The 21483-nt window shown below is 39.2% G+C and overlaps 1 protein-coding gene across 4 annotated transcripts in view; it reads right to left on the reverse strand.

The window, feature by feature from the left end:
- PDS5B (PDS5 cohesin associated factor B) overlaps nt 1-21483 on the reverse strand; it is a 112545-nt gene that overhangs the window by 86914 nt on the left and 4148 nt on the right. For all 4 annotated transcript variants that reach the window (XM_035542709.2, XM_035542711.2, XM_035542712.2 and 1 more), the window contains exon 2: nt 2477-2602. In XM_035542709.2, coding sequence (XP_035398602.1) covers nt 2477-2584 — 108 coding nt within the window. In that variant the 5' untranslated portion in view covers nt 2585-2602. The remainder of the gene's footprint in view (nt 1-2476; nt 2603-21483) is intronic.

Below are 21483 nucleotides of genomic sequence, written 5' to 3' on the forward strand. Positions count from 1 at the left end.
TTTTATTTTCAAAAACTTAAAATAAATAAAAATTGTTTGGAGGAAAAAAAAAACTATTGATAAAACAAATTATGCTTTTCTCCACTTCCTTATTTGAATCCCAGAGGCAGTTATTTTAAGTTATTAACTCGTTCAAATTATCAGAATGGCAATAAAGACTTAGGCAGAGAAGATCAGTAATTTAAGCACATGCAATTTCCATTGAGAAAAATGAAGCCCTCCCAAGTCAGACAGGAGATGAACCATCTAAGGTGCACTGTTGCCCTTACATACTATTAAATTAATTTTAAAAACAGAAGAAAGAACTGCATTCATTTCTATGGGAAGTAATTAGATTTATGTAATTAACAAAGTAATTAATAAATATTTAGGTGTCACAAGAGTTCTTGCAACAAGTATAGATTTTGTCTACTCTAGAAATGAAACTCCAGTTTCTTTCTTCCTTACAACATGAAATTACATACTGGTCAGAACAACAAAATTAATCTTCTTGTTCTGTTGCAGTGCTTAAGGAAAAACAAAGAGAAACAAGCTAGTTCCCCTAGCATACTTTCCTAGTTTCTTGCAAAGCACTAGGTTAGAGAATTCCTGAGCCTGAAATTGCACCCAGACCACCATGATTAATACTCCTGGAGCTTCATCTTCCAAACGTGGCCTATATTTCTTAACCTATTCAATTTTTCTGGCTCCTACACTCTCCTACAGTAATAAACTTCACAATTTAATTTCATATAACTTAGGGAAAGTATGTTACTAGACCGCTGGTCTAAAAATTAATATATTTCATGGCACGATCCTTTAGCTCTTGTGTATCAAGAGAAGTTGGTGAAAAAAATGCTCTCTTCACACTATTTCACCATTTCCAAAATGTTTTATCACCTTCTTTCTTCAGTGCTAATCCCTAGCTCTGAGCATTTATTTTCTTTCTCCTCTCAAAATCCACTACAACTTGGAGACGGCATTGATCACAAATGCATACAATTTGCAAGGTGAGCTATACCAATACAGAAATTCACCATGCATATTTTAATTTTATTCTCAGACTTCCCAATACTTTGCGTTTATATAAATGGATTGTCTTTACTTAAGAAATAACAAACTAGCTGCTTGTACAAATCACAAGATCCACAGAAAAGTGCTTCTTCCCTAATAGTTATGTGAATTCAGCAGTCAGGGAATAAGGAGGATAACAGTTCACCTAATTATTTTCCTCAGCACCTGCAACTGTGTTTATACTGTAGGTCTATATACTTGTGGTGTCCCCGGTAGCCTAGATCATGTAGCTCTCCATGAAGGAGCGCTGTGTGGTTCTGTCTGCATACCCATGAACGCACAGCCAGAGTGAACAGCTGGACAAGAAGCACAAGACATTCTGCAAAGTACACTTATCCTGCAAGACAGATGAAGATGACAGAATACAAGGACTAGACTCAACGCCAAAAATTAAATGAGGCTGTAATAGAAAAAGTATCAGTAAGAGCAGTATGCATTTTCATGAGCTGAAAAAAACACTAGTGCTAACAAATTGTTTTATCTGTGAGTGACTCCTAGCAAAAGGATCGATAAATGTTTTCTATTCAAGATCACAGAATGCACCATACCAACTATCAACTCAATTCCCAAAACTCAGAAAGGTTAACAAGGGGGAGGGAAGAAGGAATCCTTGTGTCTGGGAGGGTTTGTTTTGTTTTGTTTTTCCCATTTGCTGGTAGTTGCAAATGACTTAGAACTACTTCTTACGAAAAACTCCAAATTAAACTTTTCCAGCTCTTAGGATATGTAAGGTCCCTCTCCCAGATCTGTTCCCTCCTGCTTCCCAGGGCGAGCCAAGCAGCAGGCTTCCCCTCTGCACACTACTAAGAAGCCTTTCCAGAAGAGTACTTGAGTAGATAAAGAACTGTAGCTACATAATTATCCCCCAAATCTCTCCATGCTTCCTGTAGAGTTCAGCCAAAGAAACTGGTCAAGAAATTCAGAAGACATAAAAATGCATAGTATAATCAAAAGACTTTTACTGTCTTTGTGACAGAGGCTAAAATAACGTGAATAAAGCAGGTTTTAAAGTCAACCTTATGCGGAGCACAAATGTCTAAAACGAATGTATTCTCATGCATCCTTTTTTTTTTTTTTCCTAAAATTAAGACTCTTTTCACGTTGTCAAGTATTTTCATTTCTAAAAGCACTGACATACTATCGGACCTGAAATAAAAATTAAGGAAGTATTCAAAATTAACAATTTATTTCCACTTGTGATTTTTTAATCTCATTTAAATACTTTTTGACACTCCACTTCAATTAAGTGGTTGAACAGAAGGCACAATAGCCAAAAGGTTCCTTCTTCTGAGCATAGAAAATGTTTTGTCATGAAGCCCAAGAGAAAAAAAAAATACCCTTTCAGATAAGAAATAAAGTAATAGGATCACTGAATGCTTTATACAAGAAACATCAGTCTGCCATTAGTAGCATGCTTACTAACCTTCAGTCTTCTCACCATCTCTTCTTTAGATATTTTATCAGAGATTTCTTTGACTCCTGGAGGATATGTGATTTTTCCATCGTTGGCTCTCGTCTTTGAATGAGCCATGATTTCACAATTTTAAAACTGTGGGGAAAAAAAGAGAAATAAGTCAATGTTGTTTAACTAGTTTATGTTTACCTTCTCTGTCCTGCTTTTACAAGCAATTACATAAATTCAAGGGTCAAAAATCTCCCCAGAACCACACAGTCAAAAACCACACAAAGAAGAAAAATGGACAAAATATGTATTTTGGGGGGTTTACTAATCAACATTGTGGATGGTAGCAATGGTTTTGATATTTAGGTAGACCGTCCTACCGTACTATAAAGCTTCCCAGAAATACACAAACAAAAAGCCACAAATCCTCATTACTGAATGTATTTGATCATCACACTTTGAGATGCAAGCATGAAGCTTCTATCTCATTGCATGACCTGTTACCACCACGTGTCAACAATAAACCCTAGCCAGCTTAGATTCTTATGCTTTCTGAAAACGAGCATGTGAAGCAGGCTTTGTTTTCCAAACAATTGAATAGAGCACAATTTCCCCAAACATCTAAATAGCAGTGCTTTTGAAGTGTTACACATCACTGATTTTCATTTGTGATGTGTAATTTGGCAATACAGTATTTTTGAAAAGTTTTATTCCACCTTAAATACAGCGAGAATAACCCTGACGAGTAGCACATAAGAGAAAGCAGTAGGTACAGGAAGAGAGCATGCCAACTGGAAGTCATTCCTCTATCCCATAAAACCAAATTTTTAAACAAATGAGTACAGACAAGCAACAGTATCTCCTTCCTAAATTCCAGCTATAGAACCGACTCAACTACTCTGTTTCTCAGTCCCTTTAAACTGATGCAAGTGCAGGATGCCCCCTAACCCACCCTAAGCTATGCAGACTTCTGCTGCAGAGGAGGAGGATGTGCATTACTCTTCTACTTAAAAGAGCTAAAAGCTTTACTTACATAAAACAATTAATAGAAAACAGATAACAGTGAATAAAACTACATGGCAAATGCTGGGATAAGTACGATTTTAGAAAAAGACTATACAATGGCAGCTTCTCTTCATTACTGCCTCGCCTTCCCACACGCCACCCCCCATTTTATTAGTCTGTAACGCTTCCTCCCAATGCTCACCTTCCTGAACTTTACATTCCAAGTCAGGCATTTCTTCTTGTACTGACCTCCTATATAAGGAGCTACATCAAAATTAGAACTTCCCAGAAATCAAAGAATCATAGTAGGGTTGAGGTTGGCAGGGACCTCAGGAGGCCCCTGGTCTCACCCCTGCCCAAGCAGGGACACCCAGAGCAGGCTGCCCAGGACCACATCCAGGTGGCTTTTGGAGATCCCCAAGGAGGAGACCCCACAGCCTCTCTGGGCAAATATAAGGACAGAAATGAGATTGGCCAGAGTCTACAGAGAGGTGGCAGAGAAGCATGTTCCATTGTAGGACAGGATAACCTGCCATAATAATGACTTATTCACCTAAACCAAGGTCATTCTACACTGAAGAAATATTGGAACGTGAAACATACTCACCCACCCATCCCCAAAAATACCAACGCATTTTGTATCTTTCAGTTTGCATTCCATGATGTGAATATAAAATACAGATTCTGCTTAACCTTTACTAATCTTTTACAAAACAGAAAGTTAAAAAAAACTTAAATATCAATGTTAAATGAAATAAAATATCAATGTTAAACTTAAATATCAATGTTAAAGAACACATACAGTACAACATATCTTTATTTTAGGAAATGAGGAAAAAATAAGTAGAATGAACAACATCAGCCAAGTTCACCAGAAAGTTAACAGTCTCACAAATGTTTCTTAAAAACTGATTCTAAAAAAGACAGCCCTAAATTTGCCAATAATTATCCAATTTTCATTACTGAAACAAGGTAATATAAGGCTGAAACTAAAGCTAACAATTCAAAATTCTTTTTAAATTTTCATCTCAAACATCGGGGTACATTATTTGTCTTTGCTTCTGATTATTATAGTCAAGTGTCTTTTAGTACGATTGGTCTTTAACAATTCACCATGAGGTTTTTTTCATCCTTGACTTGGACGAAGCCGTTGAACTCCCTTCACACATCAGCTATTATGTATGCCGCACACAAGAGCGTCACCTCGCTTTTCAACTTACAAACCGAAGTCACTCAACAGGCATGATACGTGATGCAATTCAACAGCTACACAACAGCTGACGGTTGTCATCTTCTCTGTACTTACATACACACAGCAGCCGAACTGAGTGCCACGTGCAGTTGTAGTAAAAACAGATAATGAGAAAGTTGGGGGATGAACAAAACTCAATGAAGTAACTTATCCTAATACTCCCAGGAAAATGATGCCACCTCGATACCTATTAATTTCTTAATACACTGTCATGACAGTAACTTAAGCTCTCAAAAACACACGCAAGATGGAACCAGGTTCACTTTTCTTCCTATTTGATGCATATCTGCCATTACAGCTTCCAGATGGGATGCTGCTATGTACCATACAGACGTTCGTTCTCACTTTCTCACCCTGGGAATGCTGCAATACATCCAACACTCTGCAGGACTGGCCAACTCACCTACTCAGACAAATAAGCCTAATTCATTTTGAAAAGCACGCGACAAGCATCAGAGCTAATTCAAGGGAAGGAAGAGGAATTAAAGGAACTGGGGATCAAAATTCTCCTTCCAGCAGCAGACAGCTGTCAGATAAGATCAGTTGCAGCTGACACTTGATTAGAATATGGTGATATAGTCCCATTTAGAGCACGTTATGAAACAATTTGGAAACAAACTTGTACATTACAGTCAAAGATGAACTGTTCAGATGATGTGTCCTACTGATACGCAAACAAGCTTCTAAACTTGACTGGTATCCAAGGTCTGGATTTGAAATTGAACATGTGTATTGGGTTTAGATGGCTAGGTTTCAGTAGCAGGGACTGCAGGGGTGGCCTCTGTGAGGAGAGCCCAATGCTGCCCTCATGTTGGACTGTGCCAGATCCAAAAGGGACCCATCACTAGCCAGAGCTGAGCCGAGCAGTAACATTGATGGCACCACCGCCAGAGCATACTTAAGAAAAGGTAAAAACCTCTGGACAGCTGCTCTGAGAGAAGAGTGAAGAAATCAATGTGAGTGAAGCAGCCCTGCAGCCCCCCAGGTGAGTGCAGCAGGAGGTGCTCCAGGCACGCAGCACAAGTTCCCCTGCGGCCCGTGGAGAGGCCCCTGGTGGAGCAGGCTGTCCCCCTGCAGCCCATGGGTCCCACATGGAGCAGATCTCCATGCTGCAGCCCGTGGAGGAGCCCCCAGTGGAGCAGGTGGATGTGGCCTGGAGGAGGCTGCGGCCCATGGAGAGCAGGCTCCTGACAGGAACTGCCACCACTGGGGTCCCATACCGGCGCAGTCTGTTCCTGAAGGTCTGCGTCCCATGGAAAGGGCCCAGGCTGGAGCAGTTCAGGAAGAACCACAGCCTGTGAGAAGGACCCATGCCGGGGCAAATGAAAAATTGAGGAGTGGGAGAGATGAAGCATTACAAATGGACCACAACCCCCATTCCCCATGTCCCTTGTGCTTCTGGGTGGGTTGGAGGAAGCAGAAAGGAGGAGTAAGAGTCAGGAACGAAGGAGTAAGGTTGAGCCTGAAAGAAGGGGGTGTAGGGGGAGGAAGGTGTTTCTAGTTATGGCTGTCTCTAACAATCCTGGTCTATTTTTAAGTGGCAAAAAGGTAATCTTCCCCAAGTGGTGGGCAGACAGCCAAGGTCAACCCACCACACAACATCTAGAAAATGATACTGGAAAGATTTTTTCCTCCTCATGAAATACAAATTTAACTGGAAATTATCAAAATGAATCACTCTGTTTCATCAGGAGGAATGGTCAGAAGGTTTTTTTCAATTAAAAACTCCTTTGACAGATTTGCCCTGCCCATCCAACAGCTCTGAAATTAACAAATGCAGGACCTAGACCCGGTCAGAGTAGCACAGCCTTCTGGAGCACCACAGGTTGAAGCTGCACTTCCCCTGCAAGCCTGTAATGAATTTTCTGAATTTCAAGTTGCAGGAGTTGGATTTTTGGTAGGAACACGCTTATGTGGGTGCTGGGCCAGACATAAGTTTCATTTATGCTTCATTTTGCATCTATAGTAAATATAAAAGTTAACAAGTCTACATATAAATTACATAACATATCCCTCTCAAAAGTACAGGAAACACTAAAGAGGAAACAATTTTCCACAAAATTCATACATCTAATCAAAAAGGACCATGAATTAACTTTAAAAGATTCAGCAAAACAGCCTATTACTGAGGCCATAATGGACAAAGAATAATAAACCTTTTAAACTTCCCGTGTAATTAAAATTTGCAGCTCTCTTCTGAATGTTTTTCAGGATTAATGTTAAGCTTTACTGAACATTTTTCACTTAAAAGAAATAGTAAAAATAAAACCTATCATTCAACATGAGAAAATTCAATGCTCAACTACCCCCTTATACAGCAGTTGTCACTTGAACTATTATCTAAATAAAATTGAATTAGCTTGTTACATCCCACTGCTAGGAACTGCTGTTCTTCCGGACTGCCGATATAGCTGTGCATACCTAGCTCTGTCAAAATAATCTGTGTTGAATACTTAATAGGATCTAGGATTTTTCTGGTTGCCTGTAACCTGATTCTATCCAAATAAAAGTCTCAGTAATTTCACGTACCAATTATGCCAACTGTTCCAGTTAACCTCTGTCAGGGAAAAAGAAGACAGTGACAGCTAAGAACTGCAGCCTCCAGTTCAGCTGCACCTAGAACATGTTTGAGCATGAAAATCCATAAGCCAAATGAGGTGATCCAGTGATTCCATTTCATTTTTTTTCATTTGTTTTTAAACACTGTATTCCTTTGGAATATATTAGATGACAAACATTTTGAAAGACAAGAAAATTTCTTTGAGATTGAGATTCAGATTCAGCTGACAGTTGGGTTTTGTTTGTTTTTAATAACTCAAGCTTTAAAAGTTTTTCACGATGTTTTCAAAAAACAGCATTATTCCACACACACAATCAGAAGGCAAAGAAAAAGGGGAATGGAACAGAGTGCTCAAAACAGCACCTTTTCTTACGGCCAGATAACGCTTAGAGCCCAGAAATCTTTTGCAGCAGCCACAATGTATGCTTGTCCTAGCTGATCAGGAAGATGTGTGTTGTTTCTGATGGTATATGACAACAAAAAAAGCAGATAAATATAGAAAGAAAATTCAATAAATATATGATAGACAAATGCTAACCTTAATACATGAAGCCTGATTGAATCATGATTTTTATTCTTGGCTATGTTAAGCATTATTATAAGCTAAGTCAAGTCTTGAAAAACTACTTTACAATGAAAATAAACATATTCTAAACAAATTTAGCACTAAAAATATGAATTACATTCCTTGTACGGAAGGAGCTGGTTCAGTAGGAGTTAAGATGTCTGGGCACTGCTTCTTTCAGAGAAGCACCACTTGAAATGTAACTTGGAAGACTTGAAATCGGGAACCAAGAGCATGGATATGTATGAAAAAAAGGCTGAATTTAAAAAGTGAATTTCCCAGGGGGAGGATGGAAGAGACAAGTATAAGAAAAGAAACAGAAAAGACAAAATACATACTCTTTGTACAATGATAACAGGAAAAGGAATAAGCAACAAGAAGGAATAAGCAACAAAAACAGAAGTTGCACTTATTGGACATTAAGACAGGATGGATTAAAGTCATCCAATTCCTGTGGAAAATAATTTAAATCAAAAGAACACACTTAAGGCAAAATTATAAAAAAGACAGCCAGAGCATGGACACCGAACAATTCATTACTCTACACAGAATGAATTAATAACATTACTAGTTAATAAATTTGGCAGTGTTAATAGTAACATTGCCAAAATTTGGTCAAATTTAAACAACTGGAACACAAATACGTAGCTCTGTACTTAATTAGCAGGACCTAATAGTTACTCAGTTTCAGCTGAGCAAGTCTACTGGCCATGACATTAAATATTAAAAGATTCAATATTCAGATGGTTTCTACATAATATTTAATTCTTTATCAATAATATACTTACACAAACTCTAACTGGTCAACAGCATAAAATACAGCTTACACATATGCAAGACGTCAATCCAAGTTTTGTTTGCATATTAAGTACCTATGCTATTTCATTAATAGGTCAATAAATATCACTGCAGAATGTTAAGTCACTGATCTAAAAGGAGGAGTTAAACCACATCATTTAACTGTATTTTGTTTGGATGACAGTTCACACTGCCTATGGTGATTTAATTAACTGTGCTAATCATTAAATAAAGTATTCCTTAACATACATGAGGTCATGTGTCAAAAATACTTTTTCAGAGATCCATACATGTGTCTAGATCTTAATCCTTCAAGTATTTTTGAACAAGTCTTTTCCAAGAGATGAAGTGAGCTTTAGCTAATCAATTCTTAAGTTCCTTACAAGTCTGTGTACTGCCTTACTATTCCTTCCTCTTAAAATCCAGAACACAAACGTAAGGGAGGGTGTATAAGGTCACCAACTTCACAAACTTCATCATTCGTATTTTCCAAACTTTCACTGAACATATATCGAGTTACTTCTCAAGACCAGCATTTTTAAATTACATATACAAAATTTTAGGAAGCTTATACAAGTTTGACCTATACAGATGCTTATACTTTTAATTCTATGCTTGCAAGACATTTTACAATGAACTGTTGGGCTGTACCTGGGCCAGAGCAATCCTAGACAAGAGCACAGACTGGGAGAAGAACTCACTGAGAGCAGCCCTGCAAAGGACCTGGGGGTTCTGGTGGACGAAAGGCTCAACATGAGTGTGTGCTTGCAGCCCAGAAGGCCAGCTGCGTCCTGGGCTGCACCAACAGAGGGGTGGGCAGCGGGTGGAGGGAGGGGATTGTGCCCCTCTGCTCTGCCCTCGTGAGGCCCCACCTGGAGTGCTGCGTCCAGGGCTGGGGCCCCCAGCACCAGAAGGATGTGGGGCTGTTAGAGCGGGTCCAGAGGAGGGCCATGAAAATGATCAGAGGGCTGGAGTACCTCTCCTATGGGGACAGGCTGAGAGAGCTGGGGCTGTTCAGCCTGAAGAAGAGAAGGCTCCAGGGAGACCTCATTGTGGTTTTTTCATAAGACATAAGGGGTCTTATGAAAAAAGATGGAGTAGGACTCTTTACTCAGGTAGATAATGATAGGACAAGGGGGAATGGTCTTAAACTGGAAGAGGATAGATTTAGATAAGACATTAGGAGGAAATTCTTCACTGTAAGGGTGGTGAGGCACTAGAACAGGCTGCCCAGAGAAGCTGTGGATGCCCCATCCCCAGAGGTGTTCAAGGCCAGGTTGAATGGGGCCTTGGCCAACCTGATCTAGTAGGTGGCATCCCGGCCCAGAGCAGGCGGGTTGGAGTTAGATGATCTTTAAGGTCCCTTCCAACCTGAGCCATTCTATGATTTTGTGACAACACACTTCCATGTCCACAGAACTACTCTAAGTGTAAGCAAATTTACCAAATTGCTTGCATGTAAGAAAGTTGCACGTGGAGAGCTTTAAAAATCTTTGTTTACACAGCACGTATCACTCCCACAAGAAGAAAGGATGTACAAGTACTCACCAACCTGTTCTCCACAACCTAACACGGCCAGTGGCCTCTCTCTCTCTCTCTCTCACCATTCAACCAACATGACAGAAATGGTTTAGAAGCAAGTGCCAAGAATATATTCCCTAAGTTGTCTCAGGGAATACTACAGGGATGTCAAAACTTTTTCATCTCCTAAACCATAATATGGAGTTCACGCCGAAGCTCAGTTTCTCTGTTAGCGTGCTGTTTGTCATTTCTTTGTACTACCGCTCTGTTTTTGTACCCTCAGTAGGTAAGATCCTTGTCTGAACACAGAAGTCACTGCGAATGCTTTAAGAGCACTAGCTTTGGTTCAACAATACAGTGGGCACGAAGAAATTGCTCAAGCTGTAATTTACACAGAAGATACAAAGTATTTGGAAGAGAGCTGCAACTTGCAGAAGTGGAAGAGGAGACGTCTTTCTACTTCGACAGGGTTATTAATAAAACACAAATTTAATGATTTAAGCCATTTACAGAAAAATTTTATATCCTGTTAAATTCCTGCTGCGTAGAGCTGATTGACAACGATTGATCAGGGTGAGAAGTGACTTAGGTGGTAGACACTTTCATTATGTAAGTGCCACTAAATTAAAGCTATTTCCATAATAAAGCTACTACAAAGGAGTTGTAAGTCCGCTATGAAAAGGTATTCCAGGCTGAAACTTGACAGTTTCTTTTCATCTGGTGAAACTAACAGAAAACTTTAGTGTTGAATCAAGCATGCTCATGAAAACCTGCCTAAGTTTTCACACTGATTCGGGTATGTCTAGATGAATACCTTCCATCCTCTTTCAGAAATATTATTTTGTTTACTTATTCATCATTAAATCAAGATGCTAGTAGGAAGACAATGTTAGCTTCAGATTTCTGCAAGGCAGCACTATACACAGTAAGGATCGACACAGGAAGATTTTACAGAAATCGCTAATTAAAGTTCTTCTGGAATGAAGAACCACATTGTAAGGCAAAAGTTACGCTCTCAACCAGGGAAAGTATAGAAGTACTGAGTTTCACTGTGGAAGACTCATTAATAGCAATCCTTTGACTGTTAACACTAAGTGACAATGCCTGTTTAAAATAGGAAACACTGCATTTTTCAACCCTACGTTAGAAAACACAGTGAAGCACCGTCTAGCATCTTTATTCACGAAGTGTTTACCTAATAAGTTAATAATGAAAAGATGTGCATGTAATAACTGCAAGAGGAGGAACTTTCATAAAGTACAGATGATTTGGAGGATTCAAGAATAAAGAACAAAACATACCAACTTTGGTACCAAGCCTTGTCTTAACATGCACGCTAAAAACCTGCAAACAACTTACACAGAAGGTGGTACTCCACTTCGCAACCACTTGGGAAATGGTCACAGATAACTCCCCAGTTTTGCAGGTAAGGTTTTTTAAACTTCATTAGATAAAGCCTCCCAAAGATTAAGTACACAGTATTCAATACTGATTTATCTCAGCATACAGCTTTCTGGTGTTACAGGCACTTGCAGCTTCCAGAGGATACAAGAAGGAGCCAACTTATAAATTTCAGCATTTAAAAAGTGATTAAAAGCCAAGAGTGCTTTTGTTTCTCCATTTTAAGGCCATTTAGTAAACAGCATTTTCACTAATATAAAACCAGGTTTGAAGTAAATAAATAGAACAGAAACTACAAAACAGAATTCACTACTGAAACAACCAAGAACTACGGAAAAACAAAACTGTCCTCTAATTGTGGGATCTCAGCTTTCACACTTTTACCCAGGACAAAGTAAATCAATTGTAGGTATTACGACTACAATCCCTTATTTCTGTGTGTGGCTGCAGGAAAAGAAATAAGGCCATATACACTGGAAAACTATAGCAAAAGATTCTAACAGAGAGAGAAAATGTAGAATATAGCTAAACAAAGGAATACTTATTAACAAAAAATGTGTCATGATTTGTTTCATAAACTGGAAAAGATTGTAGGCTGATAGAATGTGTTAGTAAAATAGACATCTGCAATATATTTGCCAGTTAGCCAAACACAAGGGAAAACATTTCATCTCATCGCTTGTTAGGTGGTCGTATTACGAAAGCCAAAAATACAAAAGGTTAAAAAAGACAAGTGTGTAACAAGCAGACCCTGTGGCCAGCCTCCTCTGTTCATGGTGAATGCAAAGTACGTGACGTTACAACGAAATAACAGTGTAATAAAAAAAATAGTAGCAGTGCGAAAGAAGTGCAACAAACCATTCCAACGGGCTTGAATTTGAATTTGGCTGGACAGGAACGTGGCAGTTTCTGCCTAATACACGTGCTTAAAACTTCCAGTGTTGTAGACAACTTATTTTTCTCTAGAAAAATACAATTCCTTAAAGGAGTGGACAGAAAGAACGCATAGAAGGAGCTGAAATAGGCAGGATGTCATTATACTCAAGAAATCAGGAATGTAGTTCTCACTTGAACGACTTTGGATGTTGAGGATTTTGTGAAAAGGCAACACTTGTCCAGTGGGGAGGAGAAGCAGGGAGAAAGGCAGGAGCAAAGAACAGGGGGAAGTTTCATTAAGCCCGAGAGAAAGACATTAAGTTTTTGACAATGACCCTTTCACCTTCACCTTCAAAGGAAGTAACCTTCTCACAAACTAAAGATCACCTCACTTAATGAGGAAAGGCTGCTAACACTTCTCGTTTTCTTGATAGTCCCCGTTAATATATATATATGCACGCACACACACACGTATTTTTAGTCACTTCAGCTTTGACAAACTTGAAACACTTAGATGATATATCCCATGTGAAGGGTTTTCAGTTGGCTCTTAAGTGGTTCAATCATGTCCGAGAATTAAACCAAGACAAAAAACTAAACCCAATATATCACAAATCTGTCTAAAAAAAAAAAAAACTAGTTTCCCTATCCTCTAGAATACAAATATGAATTCAAGACAACAGTGCTGTTATCATACCAAAGCACATGCTTTGTCTGCTTTGTCCGCTTTGTCCCCCAAGAAAGCTTGCCAAAGCCTCTGAAAAACTGCATGACATACTTATTCTCTACAGATGCTTGACTTTTAATACTAAAACCTACAGAATTGTCTTTCTTGATTATGTCCATGCCTTGACAATCTCTACTTCACGATTATTTGAATAAAATTCAGGAAAGAATGTAGTCAAAAAAGTAGCTGGTGTCTACAACAAGAGCATGGTCTAAGCAAGACTAAAATGGAAGTGCATATATAAAGTTAACTCAAGAGGTCAGGCCTCTTGCGTCCTTCTTGCTAATGTGATGACTGCCATAAGGAAAATGAACTCACCTGCTCACATAGAAGGTTCAAATTAATCAGTACTAAGCTGAAGTGAGAGTGTTTGCATAAAACACTTTCTGGAAATAGTGACAAGACTTGCGAATAAAGCATGGTGATTTAATTATTACAAAAGACATTCAGGGAGCATTATGCAAGATCATAAAGCTCACTAGAGAACACTGTGTCTACTGTTGGTGAATGAAGACTCGTTTCATACATACCTCATCTTGACATATAAGCTATACTTGTAGATTTACTTCTGCTGTTATATACATGCAATCTGTCAAACATCCATCCCAACATCAACTATCATTCCTGGTATCTAGCAGCTTAAGTTGTCAACTTACTTATTCTGGACAGGAACAATTATTATTCCACAGGCTGCCGAGAGCAACATCTGAAGTAACTGTGGAAAATCAAAGCCATCTTGGTCACACAGAAACCACAGAATTTGGAGGGGGGATTCAGTTAACATACTCATTTCACAATATATATTCGATCTGCAATTCACCCAGCTTCTTTAGGGGAATGCCTTTGAGATACCCTGCCTTTCTGGTGCTGAAGAAAAACCTGATACACTGATGCTCCAGATGTATTTTGACACACACCTGCAGTCCTGTTCACATCCCCAGAAGACGGAGAGTGTAATTCAGTGAAGTCTCAGCATCTGTGGAAACCATAAACCAAAGCATTCTGAACACCATTTGGCATTTCAGACATAGGGAACCAACAGCAGGATACGTAATGCTGCTTCCATTCTACCACATGAAACTATCACACACCAACATTACCCATACAAAAAGGTTAAAAAAAAAAGTTCACAACATCCTACCTATACTTTTGAGCTTCCCAATATTGAGAAGCAATTAAATTTGTCCCTGTGAACCTCATCATGAACTGCCATTGCACCAGGGTATAGAGTTCTCAGTGGAAAACTCAGAAACAAAACACTTCAGCTCTCCTCTGTCAAGAAAGCCACATGCACACATCTGGAAGACCAAAACTACCCCGTGTCACACTTGCTCAGGATATATGACAAAACTTAAGTTGGCAAACAATATCCCATGAGTATGTAACAACAGGAGATGATTTTGTCAACATTCAGAGACAACAAATGGTTGCATTTAATAAAAAGACAAGCAGTGCGTAAATAAATCCTCTGTTTTGAAAGGTCCAAACTGAAAACAGATTCATACAAGTCCAACATGGACAAAATTCATGCCAAAGGCACAAAATCTAGAATTTTAGACTGTTTTGCCCCTTGATTTTAGTGCAAGAAGTTTTCACATTACAAAGTAATTTCAACCAATTGCTTTCTCTAAGTTGTAAGAAGTAATCATAGCCCCCAGGAAACAGGAGTTACACCACGAAGACTGGGAAGTACAGAAACAAGGCCCAAGAATGAGCTAAACCAAGATAGCCATCATAAAAAAAATTTTTTTAAAAAAATGCACATTATTAGCTAGAAATGAAAAAAGTACTATTGCATAGTAATGACTAGACATCAAGATGATATTGAAATAAACTAAAAAGTCAGCTGAATACCCATTTTGAAAGTAATGACAGGTAAAACTTCATTTCCCTGGCAATTGGTAACAGCTTTATTCGATCAGATGTTACTGTCTACACCAAGAACCTCTATATTTTCAAACCAAAGCAACTACACAGGCATTACCTTAAAATTCATGAACCAGTGTGGCATGCAAAGTTCTTTGAGGGTATTTAAAAATTAAGGTGTAGTACACCATCAGATTACGTAACAGCACTGCCGTTATTTTCTTGTAATAATGAAGAGTGGAAAAATAAACTAGTGCATCTGCACTGGCAGCATAGCAACAACACTTTTGAGAGTTTAGAAGAAAATCTGCATCCTAAAGGAAGGATTTTAAATACAGGGATAAGCGTCACTTGTAAGGACATCATATTATGCTGGGATAATTTCTTTGATTGGTCTGTAATAAAACACTTTGCATTTTTTTCTTACACTTAAAATCATTTATTATGTGAGCATCCCATTGGATTGCATAGTTAACACAGAGATGGGTCAGATTTTCTTTCAGTAAAACACTGAAAGAGTAGAGAAACTGAAACATTTCTAAGTAAAAGGACAACATTTGAGCCCCAAACAAGAAATATCTGCTACAGGCCTGAAAAAAAAAAAAAAAACAGCTGTAGGTGAAAGGGAAATAAAGGGGAGGGAGCGGGGTGTCCAAGCACGATTAGGCACCAGTACTATGCAACCACACCACGTAGCTAAGACAGATTTTAAAGTACTGGTACGAACTTGCTTGGAATACCACATTGACCAGCACCTATAGCCGGGATAATTCAAATGGGAAAAGAGTGCCAACGAAATCTATTACCTCGGGAGAGCATATGGAAAGAAGAGATGAGACAGTCAAAGGGATAAGCAGAAGAGAGGCAGAAAACTCTTGTAAATACCAGAAATACTGGAAGATACCCCCACCCCAAAACCAACCAGGACAGCTCAAAGATAAATAGAAATAATTGAGACAACTTAGAAAAAAATGATAATTACAAGAAGACTCTAGTTTTTTTTAATTAAAGTTTTGGAACCACTTTCTGATCGATAAAGCTAAATATCCGAATCAAATCCAGCAGAACTCCCTCAGCATAGGGAGATGAGCACCTTGCTGGTCTAGGCTACGCGATTTTGCATTTGAAAAAGCAAACCTCTCACTGTGCAAAGTATTTCTTCTACCAAAACTACTAAACATATTGAAAGCAAATTCTTAAACTGGTACCCCAAGAAACAAGGGAAGCACTGATGTCAAAGCACCAAATCAACACCTCATAATACCACCAGTCTATGGCCACAATTTTGACACAGTCCTCCCGTAGCGGGGAAACTTACTGAAGATGCAGTGCTTCTGTACTCCCACCCACTCCTATGCAATATGAACAAGAACGGTTTCCTTCCTCTAACGCTTGGAAAGGAACAGGGGTGGGGGGAAGGAATAGTATTTTTCTTTACATTAATTCTATTTTCAAAACAGCGTAACAAAGCCAGCCGTAACAGCCTCATATTTTGCATAACTGAGGTACATTATTTTAGAAAGCTAATGTTTATAATATTTATACAGGAGGGAAGAAAAAGCATGCAAGAGTGGCATAGATGCCACTGGGAAAATAAGGGGAACACAGCAGAAAACAGAAGACAACTACAACAGACAGACATTAGAAACAAATTAAATTTAATCCTTGCGTTGCCCCTTGGGAGGACACAGCATTTGGTATCATTTTAGTATTTCTTTGGCAAAAAACACTTTAGAGAGCCTCACTGTTAAAGGTTTAATTCTTACAAAAATGCAAAGAATACCAGCATGCTACCACAGAAGCAAAACAACATTTTGTGAAATTATGCAGATGGACAACAAATATTAAATTGCTTTGGTAACAAGTCAGAACTTGTATCCACATATATAAAGTTCCCTCCCATTTCTAACTTAGTATATAACGATTTAAAAAAAAAAAAAAACATCAAAACGCTTAGCACCCTATTTTACAAATGATTCAGTCACAATGACTTTAAAACAAACTAAAAAACAATGCTAGTAGGATGGTTTGACTTGCGAGACCCAAAAGAAAGCATGGGTATTCCACTGTGAAGCCAGATATACTAAGTAACACTGCATCCACCCCTATGCGATACGAATTACGAACAAACATTTATAGTGGGGTGGCATACTGAAATCTTAGTACCAAAGTCACAGTGAGCTGGGCGTTTCACAAACAGAAGTTGTCTACCCAGATGGCTTACACCAGTTCAGCTTCCCCCTCCGATAACTAGAACATTATTTGCTTTTCACAAAACTTTGACATGACAGCAAGCCATAGATTGAAAAAATAATTGTGTCCCTGAAGATAGAGGAAGAACCCATAATTTTGTTTACAAAATGCCAACAAAATAAAGAATTATTTCAGCCACGTGAACTAACTGCACTAGTGATGGGTTATTAAGGCCAAAGGACTAGAAGAAACTTCAAGTGACAGAGTCCAGTCATCTGCTATCATACCCAAACATACCAGTGAGACCACTTTAAAGAAAGTGAACCTGAAGACTTCAGATGTTTCAATCTGCAAAGTCCAGCTTACCTTTGACATTTATCACTATGCTCAGCTAACAAATAACTCTCTTTGCCAATAATCTATTCATTCCTGTAATTTCTTTCAACACAGTTATTCATCCCTATCTAATTACACAGTCCTATGGATTTGTGTTTCCACAGAATCCGAAAACGGCTGATAATGAAAGGGCCCCCTGGAGGCCCCTGGTGCCACCCCTGCCCAAGCAGGGACACCCAGAGCAGGCTGCCCAGGACCACGTCCAGGCGGCTTCTGGAGATCCCCAAGGAGGAGACCCCACAGCCTCTCTGGGCAGCCTGTGCCAGGGCTCCGTCACCCGCCCAGCACAGAAGTGCTGCCTGGGGCTCAGAGGGAGCCTCCTGGGTGCCCGGCCGTGCCCATGGCCTCCTGTCCTGGCACTGGGCACCGCTGAGCAGAGCCTGGCTCCGTCCTCTCTGCACCCTCCCTTCAGGGATTTATTTTTATGGATGCATTTTAATCCTGGCTTTCATACAAACTGGAATGTACATATTATTATAGCTACCTTTTTTATAGAAAGTTCTTAAACTCTGTAGTTTCTGTTTTCCTTTTTGAAATTAATCCTTAATATTCGCTTATCCTTCAGTTGCAGCTCATCAGTTGCGGATCCAATGACACTGGATCACTTCCTTACAATAACCCACCCAAGGAGGACAAAAATCTACCCAGATAAAAAAAACTAAAATATATTAGCATTAACAGACACACACAGAGGAGGGGAAAAAAACCCACAACACACACACACACAAAAAAGAAAAAACAAACCAAAAAACACACACAAATGGATTATGCTCTATAAATGGCAATAGCTAAGAGAATATTACATATAGGAGTATTAGATAATAGATAACGCAATAAAAACTAATCTAAATTATGTTATTAAAGGGACTTTATTGTAACAAAGGAGTCAGCTTTAAAGTAATAACAAATAGACCCAGCTGCTTACACCATGACTATGAGCATACAAGCAAGGTCTGGCAGCTCAGGAAGTTTCCACCTATTTCTGACAGTACAAGAACTGCTCAGGCACATTCAAGGTTCCTCTCTCCTGATTCCCTCAAGCTGGAAGGTTAACACAGTCAAGTGTTGAGAGCAGCAAACATTTCTGGTAAATCCTGTTGACAACTGCACCCATCACTAATCCACCTGTCTGCGCACAGCCAGATATTCCTCCTGCTTTAGCAGAAAAAGCTGGAGTTGTCCGCACCTCACGCAGATTCTCAGCTCAAGAGCAGGCTGTCCGAAATCTTTAAGACAAAAAACTCAGTTTAATATGCAAACAGCTGAGGTGTGAACACGTTTACTTTCATGAACTCTACTACAGGGACCAACAACTTGCTTCAGACAAATGGAGTATAAAGCTTAGGGGTCACAGGGAAGGCATTAACTGAGAACCAAAGTTGCTGTAAAGGGAAAAAACAGTAACAAAAAAAACATCCACACACCACAGTTTAGTAACCTCAAGGCTTGAAGTCTAAGAGTCACCAAACAAGGTAAGAGGAAGTAGGATTTACTTGGACAGTGAAGGATTAATCAGAAGCCTGAATAGGTATCAGGACAAACTAGACAGAGAAGTCATGAGAGAGAGAGACCCGAGCAGAAAGATCCACTGCAGGGGAGAAAATAATCATAATAAAAATAATAAATAAATAAAAACATCCCATAGAACTCAAACTTTTCCAGGGCCTCCTGTGGAGCCATCACGTGTTACACTGCTCTTCTACCGATAACAAATATTTGCAAGAATGCACTGAAAAGCACTTGTATCTCCTTCCACTTAACAGTGGTTAACAGAGTATAACTCATTACTGCTAACAGCATTTCATTAATTTAATTAGTAGTAGCTACATGTAGCTAAAGGTTACAACCTAATGACTCACAAGAGCACATCCATACAATAGATTTGTTTACCGAGTTTGCTTCGAAAGGAACAACAAGAGCCAGATGACAGAACAGTACATCTGCAAAATCAGTTATTAGGACTTAAGAAACTTCAGAATCAAGTACTAAAGGGAAAACATAGAGGGGGGTGATTTACCTGACCCCTTGCTACCGTATTCCACCATAGGACTTCTTTCCCAGCCACAGCAAAGAAGTTGCTCAACTTTTCTCCTTGTTATTTAATGAGTGTCCCATGTTAAACCATGCTCAGAAGAGACTCAATTTGCTATATAAGACCAACCAATGTAATGTGTGCCATAAAAGTTACCTTATTTTCACAACACTTTGATGAAATAGGTATTATTCCCATTTTATGGATCACTAACCTGAGTAACTGGCTGAAGCTTAAGAGCTGTCCACCATTTTTGCCTGCGGAGTTGAGTTTAGGGCACCACTTTCCAAGTATGCCATGTTATCCAGCACTGTGTCTGAAAGCGGAGCTCCCGCTCAACCATGCAGAAGTAGTCAGGGTCCGGAGCCCACCTCCCAGGAAATCAAAATAGTACTAACAAGCACTGCTGGAAAGTTTGCTTTAAACAGACTGAGCTGGCGTCACACGAAACTGACAGAAAGAAAGAAATCCAGTACTCCAATCTGACACTCGATCACCCAAACCATTATGGTTTCCCTTCCCACAGTCCCCTGTCAATCCATTTCATGCTTCCCAGCTTTTGGAAAATATGTCAGCCAACTCTCATATGCAGCTCAAATTCCTAAACACAGAAAGTTGAAAAAAAATACCCGTATAAATCAGAACTAAGCACGTTACATAGTCTTTTTGAGGACAAAGATGAATTAAAACTGTTTCCTACTTTTAAAAGAAATTGCAGTTTGTTATAATGTTTCTGTATGTAATATAAAAGACAAAGGGAGCAATGACTCATTAAGAAATAGAAAGTTACTCATAGATAAAGATGCTTATATAGGACACTGTGTAAACAACCTGATGGAGAGATCGCTACAGGCGACATTTGTAACTTGGGGAAGACCTTCAAAAGGTTTTGAGTTCTCAACGCACACTCACTTAAAATGAGCACACTTTCAGAAAACTGTATATGCATGAAAGCCTCCATCCTTAATTCCCTCAATTACAGATCCGCCTCGGAGAACTACCGACTGCAACATCTAAGCCCAGCAAAAGGGAGGGAAATGCATCTCTTACTTGGTATCTCTCCAAAAAACTCCCTCACAAGCCTTCTGAAAGGTGGGGGGGAATTTTTCTTTCTTTCTTCCATTTCCAAAATGCAGGAAAGCAAAATGTTATGGCCTTATTCTAAGGCTTTATTCTTAACCATTATATACCGTGAATTAGGTGTCCACGACTTGTCCCACAGACCTTTGAAAAGCGACGGGTGGCACGTGGAGAGTCCAGGCATCGTCCTACACACGGGCTACACGAACTGATGCTGCACAAGCTGTAGTCTCTTCCACGCACTTAGTTTCTGTGTGCAGGAAGTCATAACGAGCTACACACGATGCCTCGCACTGAGCTGTCAAACAAAACAAGTACCCAAGACAGCATCACACCTAACAGTGAACCACCCTGCGCCTCCGTACGTTTTCTCCCCGAGAACTTTCAAATTTTAAGTAGTTAGATGCAGAAAAAACGTTTTTTCTAATAAAAAAATCTATAAAATAATCTTCTGCCCACTTTTCCTAACTCGTCTCATTTTATTTTTTTTTGTGTTAAGACAGAAACCTAACATAGGCACTGCCAAAGAAGATTTCCCAGAAATCTGATTGCCTTCACTGAAACTCTACATCTAAGTAACAAAGCAGTGCTAACAGAAGCAAACAGCCAAGCTCAGGATGGCTCAAAGATTACACACACACGAAGTTTTGATGTACTTTTTTTTTTTTTTTGTCTTCCTTGAGAGTAATATGTTTGCACTCAGCATGGATAACAGGTTTTTCCCCCCCCCCCCAAATAAACAAAGTATTTTTCCCC

The sequence above is a fragment of the Cygnus atratus genome, chromosome 1 (assembly GCF_013377495.2).
Source record: "Cygnus atratus isolate AKBS03 ecotype Queensland, Australia chromosome 1, CAtr_DNAZoo_HiC_assembly, whole genome shotgun sequence".
NCBI lineage: Eukaryota > Metazoa > Chordata > Aves > Anseriformes > Anatidae > Cygnus > Cygnus atratus.